Source organism: Prionailurus viverrinus, chromosome B3, assembly GCF_022837055.1.
Source record: "Prionailurus viverrinus isolate Anna chromosome B3, UM_Priviv_1.0, whole genome shotgun sequence".
NCBI classification, from domain to species: Eukaryota; Metazoa; Chordata; class Mammalia; order Carnivora; family Felidae; genus Prionailurus; species Prionailurus viverrinus.
In genome coordinates, this window is record NC_062566.1 from 7,245,014 (window position 1) to 7,257,912 (window position 12,899).

A 12,899-nucleotide genomic window follows, 5' to 3' on the forward strand; every position below is an offset into this window, starting at 1 on the left:
TTTTGTTTTAAAAATTGAATAGTTTTTGAAATTGTCATGGTGGCATTTATAAATCTAATCCCTACTAGGTCTAACTTGTATTTAATTGCACAGTATGAATCTAAATTTAGATTATCCCCCCCCCTTGTTTTTTATGAGCAGAGCCGTGAACGTTTTTATACTTCCCACCTCCCGCACAAGTTCAATAATTTTCCAGGTTATATACTCACAGATTTAATTGCATGATTCATATGCATATTTTGAGGTTTACTGGAAAATGCCACATTGCTTTGCAAAGCATCTGCTGATTGCTTTTTCAGTAATGGTGTATGAATACTGTCTCCCCTGTTTTCTCCCCATCACTTAATACTATCATACATTTTAATTTCTACAAAGCAGGTGAATGTGAACTACTCTGTTGTAATAATACATTTTCAAATTACCCCTGATGTTTAATTTCCTTTTTATAAGTTTCTTGGCCATCTCAGTTTTTCTTCTGTAGTTGCATGTCCCTTTCCTTTCCCTAGTTTTCTACTGGATTTTTCTTTGATCTGTGGTTATTTTTATGTTCTCTGTAGAAATCCTTTGTTGTGCATACATTGAAATTTCTCAGTCTGTTACTTGTCTTTTAACCTTGTTTATAATGTAGCTTATTCTTCAGAATAGTAGGACTTGAACGAGAGGTGGAGGAGGTCTTAAAGGTCTTAAATGCAGTTCCGTTTATTTAAGGAACTACACCCAGTATTTTTTTTTATCAATAAGAAACTCATGGTTTAATGATCTTTGCCTTTTTGTACTCTTCAAACACATAGAAGTGATTGAGAAGGAATCATTCTGGGAATCATTCTGCATCAACCTTGGGTGGTTTAAGGATCTGTTTAACTGAAGAACATATGTATGCATGGCAGGGATAGCAATTCCAGTTATAGTTGAAGAGTGTAGATTCCATAATTCATACTGTGGGGCTGATGGATAACATATGTATACACACTTGGGCTAAGACTTTCTATAAATGAGGATAATTTGTCTTAGAGGGTTTCTGTAGGGATTTAGAGGGCAATTTTTGCCCATGCCTGATGCGAAAGTGCTCCATAAATACCAGCTATTATATCATTGAAAGAATGTAGTCTGGAAATAAGTTTTAAGGAGTTCCAGTGTAGATTGCTTTGTGTTTTTACCAGATATTTCTATCACCAACTCAAAAAAACCATCCTCTGCCAAGCAGTTCAGCCATTTTGTTAAGTGTTTAGGAAAGTAAAGACTACCCAAAGCCTGAAATGGCAGCTCTCGGGCAGAGAACCCACACGCTTTCTAACTGACATGTTGCTGTGCTGCCCTCTTGTGGCCATCTGAGAAACGGTAATAAATTAAAACGAACAAGAGCTATTCCAGTGCTGCTTGCTCTCAAAGTCCAGTTGTGAAATATACTTCATACTACATTTCTGCCACCTTCAAAAAGGATTTTGAAGAGCTACCAAATCAACTTCTATCTACGAGTGAGAAGTGTTAAGCTTTTTTTCATAAACATTTATTTCCTATTAGAATCTAAAATCACAGTTTTAACGAGAGTCCCTTTCATTATTTTTGCACTGATTTTCCCGTGTCGTGATTGTTCTGTGAAAAGTTACAAGACTTGTTTGCAAATTAGGTTTGGAGTAATTTTAAGATACACTTACTTTTCATGAGGATTTTGTATATGTGGTAGATTCTTGAGTACTCCTTTTTTTTATTTTAGAGCACGAGTGGGAAAGGGGCAGAGGGGGAGAGGTAGAAAATCTCAAGCAGGCTTCATGCCCAGCCTGGAGACTGATGTGGGTTTGGACCCTGTGACCCTGGGATCATGACCTGAGCCGAGGTCAACAGTCGGATGCTCAATTGAGCCACCCAGGCACCCCCAGAATATTCCATTTTTAATTGCTTTATTCCTATTAATGCCTTTGAAAATCTGGTCATTTTATTACTTTATTTGTTTAGGTGAAAGCCTGATTAAAGGTCTTCTCTCCTACTAACTCAGTTTGACCCCAGTACATCAGCATCATAAGCTACAATTTAGTATTGACAATTATTTTGTATTATAGTTCGGCATTAATAGCAAATCTGTGTAATATTTAATCTTGCCTTTGGAGGGAATAACTAGACTGTCAGTGTTTATAATTTTTGTTTCTTAAATATTCCTTTTCTTTTTTTAAAAAAATACTCCTTTTCTCTTTCAACATTTAGGAGCTTATCCTCCTAGAGGAAAGAAGTATGCAAATTAATTGAGTTATACCTTTATTAAGACTCTTTTTCTTGTAAAGGTAATATCATGTTTTTTTTCTTTCCAGTTTTGAGAAACAGTTGGTATACATCACTGTGTAAGTTTAAGGCAAACAGCATGGTGTTTTAATTCACGTATACTGTAAAATGATTATCACAGTAGGTTTGGCTAACATCCCATCTTCTTATACTGGTACAGTAAAAAAAAAAAATTTTTTTTTCTTGTAGTGAGAACCTGTAGGATTTACTCTCAACAACTTTCAGATAGATTCTACAGCAGTGTTAGCTGTAGTCATCTGGTATATTATATGTCCCTATTACTTACCTATCTCATAACTAGAAATTTGCACCTTTTTGGAAATACCTTCCTCCAGTTCTCCCTCCTCTCAGTGCATCCAGGCAACTATGAATCTAATCTCTTTTTTTCTATGAGATTTTTTTTTTTAACGTTTGTTTATTTTTGAGAGAGAGCGTGAGTGGGGAAGTGCAGTGAGAGAAGGGGACGGAGGACCCAAAGCGGGCTCTGCGCTGACAGCAGAGAGTCTGAAGTGGGGCTGGTACCCATGAGCCATGAGATCATGACCTGAGCTGAAGTCACGTGTTTAATCGACTGAGCCACCCAGTCAGGCATCCCCTATGAGTTTTTAAAATTATTTTATTTACTTTTTAGTTACTTTAGATTCCACGTGTGAGACTACACGGTATTTCTTTTTCTTAGATTGTTTCCATGTTTTGGTTATTGTAAATGCTGTCATGAACATGGAGGTGCAGGTATATCTTTTTGAGTTAGTGTTTTGGTTTCCTTTGGATATATTCCCAGAAGTGGGATTACTGGGTCATATGGTAGTTCTATTTTTAATTTTTTTGAGTATCCTCTGTGCTGTTTTCCATAGGGACTGTACCAATTTACAATTTCACCAGCAGTGGACAAGGATTCCCTTTTCTCTTGTGTCCTCGTCAACACTTGTTACCTCTTTTTGTTGATGGCCATTCTGAACTGGTGTGAGGTGACATCTCCTTGTGGGTCTTACATGCATTTCCCTACTGAGTAGTGATGTTGAGCACCTTTTCATGTACCTGTTGGGTTGTTTTATATCTTTGGAGAGATGTCTGTTGAGGTCCTTTACTCATTTTTAATTTATTAAATAATTTCTTTTTTTGCTATTGAGTTATAGGAGTTCTTTGTATATTTTGGATATTAACTCCTTAAGAGATATAATATTTGCAAATATTTTTTTCCCATTCTGTAGGTTGTCTTTTCACTTTGTTGATGGTTTCTTTTGCTGTGCAGAAGATAATTTATTTAGTTTTAAATGTTTATTTTGAGAGTGCGTGTGAGCGCATACACAAAGGGGAGGGGCAGAGAGAGAGGGAGAGAGAGAATCTCAGGCATTGCGGGGCTCCATCTCATGACCCTGGGATCATGACCTGAGCCAAAAGCAAGAATTGGATGCTTAATAGACTGTGAATCACCCAGGCGCCCCCCGGTCACTTGTATATTTTTGATTTTGTTGCTTGTGCTTTAGGTGTCATATCCAAAAAATGATTACCAACACTACTGTCAAGGAGCTTTATTTCTGTTTTCTTCTGGGAGTTTCATGGTTTTAGGTCTTAAATTTATGGTTTTAATTTATGTTTTGTATTAATTTTTGTTGAGTGGTGTAGCATATGGGTCCAATTTGATTCTTTTACATATGAATATCCAGTTATCCCAGTACCATTTGTTGAAGAGAGGGTCTATTCTCCATTTTTTTTTTTTTTTGCTTTCTTGTCAAGTATTAGTTGATCGTGTATGCTTGGGTTTATTTCTGGGCTCTCACATTCTGTTCCGTTGGTCTGTTTGTTTAATGCCAGTATCCTACTGTTTTGATGCCTGTAGCTTTATAATTTGAAATCAGGAAGTGTGATGCCTCCAACTTTATTCTTCTTTCTCAAGATTTTTAAAAGAATTTGTATTTATTTTTGGCTCTTTGGGGTCTTTTGTGGTTTCATATAAATTTTAGGATTGCTTTTTCTCTTTCTGTAAAAAATGCCATGGGAATCTTGTTAGGGATTGTATTGACTCTATAGATGGTTTTTGATAATACTGACATTTTAACAGTATTCTTCCAAGTTATGAATACCAAATACTTTTCCTTTTTTTTTTTTAAAGATTTTATTTTTAAGTAATTTCTACATCCAATGTGGGGCTCGAATATATAACCTCAAGGTCAAGAGTCACATGCTCCACTGACTAAGCCAGCCAGGTGCCCACCATTTGTGTAGTCTTTTATTCTTTTCATTAATGTCTTGCAGTTTTCAGAATAGAGATCTTTAATCTCTACAGTTAAACGTGTTCCTAAGTATTTTATTGTTGGTGATGCTATTGTAAGTGGGATCGATTTTCTTTTTTCAGAAAATTCATTTTTAGTGTATAAAAATAGGACTTATTTTTGTAGGTTAATTTTGTATCCTGCAACTTTAATGAATTCATTGATTAGACCCAACAACCTTTTGGTTGAGTCTTTAGGATATTCTCCATGTAAAATCATGCCATCTGCAAATAGAAGCAATTGCACTTCTTTTTCAGTTGCCTTATATTTCCTTTTGTTGCCTGATTGCTCTAGGTAGGACTTAAAGTACTGTGTTGAGGAGGAGCAGTGAGAGTAGGCACACTTGACTTATGCCTGATCTTCTAGGAAAAGCTTTCTGCCTTTTCACCATTGAATATGATGTTAGCCTTTTTTTTTTTAAACACCCTTTTTCCCTAAATATTATTTTAAGTCTGCTAAATATGACTTTCTGGTTTCAAAAATAATTTAAAAAACACTTAGTCTTTCTTTCAAATCTGTAGCTCATTTTGTGTAGGATTGGGGTACTAGTATCTCTTGCCTTGCATTTGATTCTTTTGTCTGGATATATTATGAGCCATTTAAGTGTTAAAAAGACTGAACTATGAACTCACCACTCAGCTTCAGTCATGTAACATCACCAATATTATTCTGTGATCACATCTGTCTCCCTCAGCCCCCAGAGGTAAGTGCAATTGTGAATTTGGTGTTTGTTTCTTTGGAGGTTTGGTTTTCATGCTTACTTGATTTTTTTTGTTGTTGTTCAAATTACACAAGTAGTTGATGGTTTCCATTAATATACTTGAAATAACTCATCCAACAGAGTAAACTGCTCTTTAATTTTTTTTTTTTAACGTTTATTTATTTTTGAGACAGAGACAGAGCATGAGTGGGGGAGGGTCAGAGAGAGAGAGGGAGACACAGAATCTGAAACAGGCCCCAGGCTCTGCACTGTCAGCACAGAGCCCGACTTGGGGCTCGAACTCATGTGAGATCATGACCTGAGCCGAAGTTGGATGCTTAACCGGCTGAGCCACCCAGGCGCCTCCATGAGTAAACCACTCTTAACAACATAGGTGGTGTGTTTTTTTTTTTTTTTTCCTTAAAAGGTATTGTGTGCACTGTTACATTTCTAGAGGTTGCTTTCCTCCACAAACAAATCTACAGCTGCAAAAGGCATATACGAGGATAGGTATATTTTATTAGTTACAGTGAACATTTTGGAAATCTAAATATTCTACTCAGAAATATAGAAATATGGAAGTATATCAAGGATATCTGTGGCTTGTTGGTTAAGAGAACAATTTAAAAATAGTCTAAATGTCCCACTAATTGGGGACAGATTAAATAAAAGTAGAGTTTTCATAGTAACTGGGGCAATTTAAAGGGAGTGATGTAGCGTACGTATACACATACCTCGTTGTGGGTGTTGGTTTGGGACATTTCCATCACATCTGCAGTGATTCTTGCTTTTTAGCACAAAATGCTAACTGGACTATTAGCACTGGACTATTCTAGTTATCTTCAGCAGATGAATGCTGCTATTTGTGACTTCCTGTGTCTTTAAATTGGGAGTTGAATATTTTCTGTCTGGTTGTTGGAATGTTTTGTGTTTCATGGCACTATATGGATCATACTAAGGTCTTGTGACAATTTTAGTTGGTGGTGATTGCCAAAATAAGATTTCAGCCTTAATCCCTTATCTGGAGATAATATGCATTACAGTAATTAAAAAAACCATTAATTTCAAAAGTGTTTCAAAACGGTTGCATATTCTAGCAAAGTCAGTAAGTCCGCCTTTCCATTCTGTTCTCTAGCATGCATACTAGGTACAGCAAACGTCAAAGAAGACAGTTTAGCTCTCACATCTGTTAGGGAGGTCAACAAGTGACCAAATTACATGCATAGGATGGGACAAATGGGGAGGCAAAGAGGCACGGATGTTAACAACTGGGGCTTTGGAGTCTATCCCCTAGGCTGGGATGTGTCATTGCTAAAAGTAACGAGAGCCGGGGTGCCTGGGTGGCTCAGTCGGTTGAATGACTGACTTCGGCTCAGGTCATGATCTCACGGTTTGTGAGTTCGAGCCCCATGTCGGGCTCTGTGCTGGCAGCTCGGAGCCTGGAGCCTGCTTCTGATTCTGGGTCTCCCTCTGTCTCTGCCCCTCCCCCTCTCATGCTCTGTCTCTCTCTGTCTCAGAAATAAATAAACATTAAAAAAAATAAATAAAAGTAACGAGAGCCAGTGGTTGACGCGCAGACTGAAATGAGGCTGCCTCTTTGAGTGGCCCATGGGAGTAACTGCTCTGGCACAGTTGCTGTAGCAGAGTATCATGGAAGACTTAAAAGGTGCTGAGTTTAGGAATGGCGAGGGCACAAAGGATGTTTTCCTAGAGAAGGTAATAGCTGAGGCTTTAAGAATTGGAGTGGTGTTTGTCACAAGCAGAGATTGGAGGTGAGCGATCCTAGGGCTCATTCTGTACTCAGTGGTTCAGTAAGGCTGGGGCAGTGGGGGGGAGGGGGAGGGGGAGGAATGGTTAGGCATTGAGTCCTGAGAACTTGACAGGTGGAGGCCAGGTTTCATCCGGCATGCTGAGACGTGATGGTACCAGCATCAGGCCCAGGGTGGGTGAGGGGAGGTGGCCAGCTGACTCCTCACCCTCCAGGCCTCTCTAAGCACTCAGGGCTTTGGCTGTGTAAGTGCAACCTCCAGGTATGTTCCTAATTCCCCTTCTAAGTGAAAAGTGATTTCTTTATAGACTCCTTGTAAGGAAATTCTGGAGCTGCCTCTGGACCTTTAAAACTGTGAGCAGATGGTGGAGGCAAAAGTAATAACATTTCCAGCTACTGCCATGGATTGTATGGTTCTGACTCACTAATACTGAGCACTAGCTGGGAAGAACTTTGTGTTAGAAGGGAAATGTGAAATTGTGAAATTCTGAAAAGTCTAATGTTTGGATAAGGCCCCGACATTTATAGAGTGCTGCTGTCATAGGTGCCATTTGTCATAGCTGCCTCATGACCTTACAGAGGATGGCACAGGTTAAAAAGTGGCATAGGCTGAGATAGGCTCGAGGACTGAAACCCGAGCTGTGGATGCTGCAGCCTGCACTTTTTAACTGTACTGTCCAGCCTTCCTCTTTGTGTTCTTTGCCTGGTGGACTGCCTTATGCTTGGTCACAGGTGGAGGATAAGTGACTTCAGATGCTTTAGTCAGCTGGATCAGTCCGCCTTTACTGTTCAAAGGGCCAAGGAGTTAGTATAATGAGGCCTTGGAAGTGTGAATCACCTGTTAACAGGGATGCCTAACTAGTTTTGGACATTGTATAACATGGAAAAGGTTTACTTTTTGAGTCTCTTAAGGTTTTGAACCCTTGTGGTCAAATAGAATATGGACATTAGAGCCAGACTTGGGGGTTGGGATCCTTGCCCATCTCAGTTTTCTCATCCCTCACGTGGGGATAAAAATTCCCAATAGGGTGTTCTGGGAAATAAGCAAAATAATACATATAAAGTACTTAGAGTAAGGCCAGGCACCTATTAGATGATTAGGTAATTAATACATGGTTTTTCCCTTCTTTCCCCCCCCCCCCCCCCCCCGCCAGGCTAGGACACCTCCCCCCCCCCCGACTGCATCCTCATCTTAACTCAAAGGCGCCTTTGCTGTAATGCACTTACTGTGGATCATGTGGGATTTTGGAGGGTCAATCCCAGTTCCCAGTGTACTGCCCTGGTCATTGTGTGGACACGTTTGTCAATTGATAGGCCCTAATTTCTAGTTGGGAAGATATAGTGGGTGTAAATACGAAGCCTCCCTTCTTTAACCTTTTGGGTTTCATGCCACGTGCCCTTTATCTCCTGGTTGCTGAACTCAAGGCCCTTTGGGTTAAGTTACGGTTACTCTCGCTTCTGGGTTGCTGCTAGCCTCCCCTCCTATGCTTTAGCTCTAAGCAGAAGAGTTGAACTGGCCACCTTTTTCTGGAGTCCATCCAGTTGAGAGCTTTTCCTTTATTTATTTATTTTTATTTTTTAAAATATAATTTATTGTCAAATTGGATAACGTGCAGTGTTTACAGTGTGCTCTTGGTTTTGGGGGTAGATTCCCATGGTTCATCGCTTGTATACAACACCCAGTGCTCATCCCATCAGGTGCCCTCCTCAATGCCCATCACCCATTTTTCCCTCTTCCCCACCCCCCATCAACCCTCAGTTTTTTCTCTGCATTTAAGAGTCTCTTATGGTTTGCCTCCCTCCCTCTCTGTAACTATTTTTTCCCCCTTCCCTTCCCCCATGGTCTTCTGTTAAGTTTCTCAAGATCTACATATGAGTGAAAACATATGATATCTGACTTTCTCTACCTGACTTATTTCACTTAGCGTAATACCCTCCAGTTCCATCCACGTTGCTGCAAATGGCCAGATTTCATTCTTTCTCATTGTAGGGCTTTCCCTTTAAAGTGGTTTCACTGCTACCAGCGTGCCCCTGAATTGCTTTTTTACTGTTTGAAAATGGGCAGGGTATGTAGCCTACTTGGCTTCCAGGATTGATACTCAGTCTTCCCACAGCCTCTGGTGTTTGTGTTTTGTAGCTTCTGCTGTCATCTGCCTACTTAGGTCCCTCCCTCCTGAGGGGTGTTTGGAATGAGGAAGGGGTGGCATGTGTGGTAGCCCATAGCAGTCTTCATTGGTTTATACTTTCACATCAGACTCAGAGTGCTCTTTTTGTTTATTTTTTTTCTGCTATCAGCTCTGGAACTCACTGCTGGAGATTCCCAGGCAGGACCTCTGGTTGGGGTTAGTGGGTGTGTTTTCAATACAACTCCCCAAATTTGCACCTGTTGTTGATAACCAGTGATTAGATAATTGCATCCAGATTGCATTCTTACTCTTTGGGGAACTTCGCTTTGGTTTTGTTTTGTTCTGTGTTGATTTTTTCTTTGAGTGTGGGGAATATTTGTCTTGAGGACGGAAACACTGACACTGAACAAATAAGACTTAGTGGATCCTGACAGATTGACCTGGTTTCAAATTCTGCTTGTGTCATCTTGGGATACTTGCTTAATTATTTCTGGGTTTTAGTTTTTCCTTACCTGTCATTAAGGTTTCATTTTTTAGTTTTTCCTCATCTGAGTGAAGGAGAAAATAACATGCCCTTTTTGAGTTTAGTAAAAGAGCTAATCTATATAAATTAAGTGGTATATGGCATCATCTAAGCACTCAGGAAATGGTCGCTGCTAGGAATGTTTGGAACGATAATGACATTATTGGCAATATAAGAATGTAAAAGTGAATTTGAAGATTTTGATTTTGTATTACTAGAATTACTCTGCTGTCATTTTACCACTTTTTAAAAAAGATTTATGTGGAATTTTTAAAAAACAGATTTATGTGGCAGTTCTTATATCTTGTACTTTTTTTTTTTTTTTTTTTTTTTTTAAATTAAGTCACTCAGCATCTGAAGAGGCTTCGGGTTCAGACTCAGGCAGCCAGTCGGAGAGTGAGCAGGGCAGCGATCCAGGAAGTGGACATGGCAGTGAGTCAAATAGCAGTTCTGAATCTTCAGAGAGCCAGTCGGAATCTGAAAGTGAGTCGGCGGGTTCCAAATCCCAGCCAGTCCTTCCAGAAGCCAAAGAGAAGCCAGCCTCTAAGAAGGAACGGATAGCTGATGTGAAGAAGGTATCTACTTTGCTATACAGTGAAAATGTGCTGCTGGCTAGGACCAGCAAGCAGAACTTTATTTCACATGGAAAACTCACTAGTGTATTCGGATAATGAAAACTACCACCACCTTTTGTAATAATATACTGTCTGTGGATATAAAGATTGCTTTCTGTTCTACTCTTTGAATATAGTAGACACAGGGCCATAAGGGAAAGAATTACACGAACCATCAAATTACAGGGCAAAAAGACAAATTTTTATAGTTTTGGTTTTTAACATTTAAAAAAGGTAATAGTACCGAACACTACAGAGTGAATTACTGACAGATTATGGAATGTAGTTGTGGAGCTTAGTTATGGGTAATAACAGTTCAAGAATAAGGGCAATTTTTCTTCTCTGAAGGATGGAAGGAAAATACTTCTCATAGGAAAAAAAGTTACTTGCATCTAGGCAATATAGATTTTGTTTGCTTAACGGAGGAGTCTTGTAGCAAAGAATGCAAAAAGGCAAAAATTGAAGTGCATAGTGTCTTCTCACTGATGCACAAACTGGGATGCGTTCCTTTTGGGGAAAAATTAATGACTTGGCCTAATTAGTCACAAGAGCACAGCTTATCTTTTAAAATTCCATTTTGAGACAGTTAGGTGTGAATCACTGAAAATGCAAAAGAATATTCTTTTAGAAACTTAAAAGATGTCCTAATGAAAGTTTTATGCTAAATCAGTTTTTATTACTCTTAAGACAGAAATCTTCGTCGAGCACTCAGATTTTTGTAGTAGTACGAATAACTTTTTAAATTACCTGCAGGTTCTACAGAATAGCTTTGATAGATGCTTCAACAGATGAAGCATCTGAAGCCGTTAGGGATAAGAAAATGAAAGCTGTCCTTGCTAATTCAGTCATCACCAGTGACTTAGACACTCAAGTATTGTACCTTGTCTACCTGCTCAGTGTGTCAGTGAACCTTTGACAAGTGGAAATGCAAAAACACCCTGCATGTAGATTACCACTGAGAGATTTTGCTCTGAGTATCACTAAACTCAGAAACTTTCTCTCCAGGCTTGTAACAGAAGGCTTTGCCTGGCAATCTTCAGAGGATAATGTCTGAGCCTGGTTTTCTCTACATCTAGACTGGGTATTCTTTTCAGAACACCACAACACACTTTTGAAGAAAGTATAATGGACAGAAAACGTCTGAATATAACTTTCTTCTGTGCAGTGAGGAATTCTTTACTTGAAAAGATAAAAGGAAACCATGGAAACTGTGACTTACATAGTGTTTAAAACTTCACTGAAATCTAGTTGACCGGGATTCTCAGCTGTTAACTATAAGACCGTGTGTATGTATGTATATATATATATATATATATATAATTTTTTTTAACCTTATAGAAGTAGATAAAAGGAAATTAAGAAAGGAGAAATTATTACTAAGACTGAATTTCAAAATACAAGTAAAGTTTCAGACAGAAATATTAAAATACATTTTAATTTAAAACTTTTTGAGGGAGAGTGTGTGTGCACGTGCAAGTTGGGTAGTGGGTAGAGGGAGGGGGGGAGGTCTTGAGCAGGTTCTGTGTTCTGCGCAGAGCCTGACGCTGGGTTGCATTTCAGGATCTTGAGATCATGAGCTGAGTCAAAATCAAGAGTTGGACACTTACCTGAGTCACCCAGGTGCTCCTAAAATACACTTTCAAAGTTAAGGCAATAAATTCCAAAAAGTTAATAAGGTTAACAGGTGGATGGATGTACTAACTAGGTAGAATGATTGGATCGTGACTTTTTTTTTTCAGTTTACTTATTTGGTTTTGAGAGAGAGAACAAGCAGGAGAGGGAGAGAGAGAGAGAATCCCAAGCAGGCTCTGTACTCTCAGTGCAGACCCTGATGCAGGACTCACCTCCAAACCATGAGCTCATGACCTAAGCTGACCAGGCCACCCAGGCATCCTGATCAGATTGTGACTTTAATGATGCTATTCTAAAATGAGAACTTCTGAGGAAGGTTCTTTGTTTTCTGTATATGGCACAGTTTTTTGTTTTTTTTTTTTAATTGAAGACTTGAATTATATATCATAGCCTTCAAAAGGACAAAGATGAGCTCAGGGTGATTTTAGTATGTGTGCATTACAGTATATCCTGTAATGTAGTCTCAGCAGTTGAGCCTGAATGCCTAATATTTTAAAATGATAAAACTAACTCGTACAGTGACACTTAAATGATTTAGCTACCCCAGTTAATAAAAGCTCCTTAAATACCTGTGTTGAGTAATTTTGTACCTTTAGCAGAAGTCCAAAAAGGGGTAAGAGTTGGGGTTGGTCAGGGTCAGCAGGGCTAGAGTAAACTTTTTTGTCTCCTTCCTTTCTCTGCCAGATTTGTTCAGTGTCCTGCTGCCTCTGTCACCCAGATTTCCTGCCAGTTGGTTATTCCTAACTCCTCGTGGTTGGACCTTTTGTCTTCCCGACTCTGAGATTATTCTAAGGCCATTACGGATTTGTCACCTTTATAAACTGGGAACACTGGGTTTCATGATTATGTTGGATTCTTGTTCTAAAGTGCCTTTTCCTGGAACATCTTGCTTGTTTTCTTTGGAGGCTTTGGTTTTATTCAGCCTACTTGGCACTTTGTTTTTTAAGGCACTGTTGATAATATCCTCCCTTGCCTTAGTGACATTCTGT

At 39.0% G+C, this 12,899-nt stretch overlaps 1 protein-coding gene across 6 annotated transcripts in view; it reads left to right on the forward strand.

The window, feature by feature from the left end:
- Positions 1-12,899, forward strand: part of CHD2 (chromodomain helicase DNA binding protein 2) — a 122,363-nt gene that overhangs the window by 12,720 nt on the left and 96,744 nt on the right. For all 6 annotated transcript variants that reach the window (XM_047861089.1, XM_047861093.1, XM_047861087.1 and 3 more), the window contains one exon: positions 10,008-10,239. In XM_047861089.1, coding sequence (XP_047717045.1) covers positions 10,008-10,239 — 232 coding nt within the window. The remainder of the gene's footprint in view (positions 1-10,007; positions 10,240-12,899) is intronic.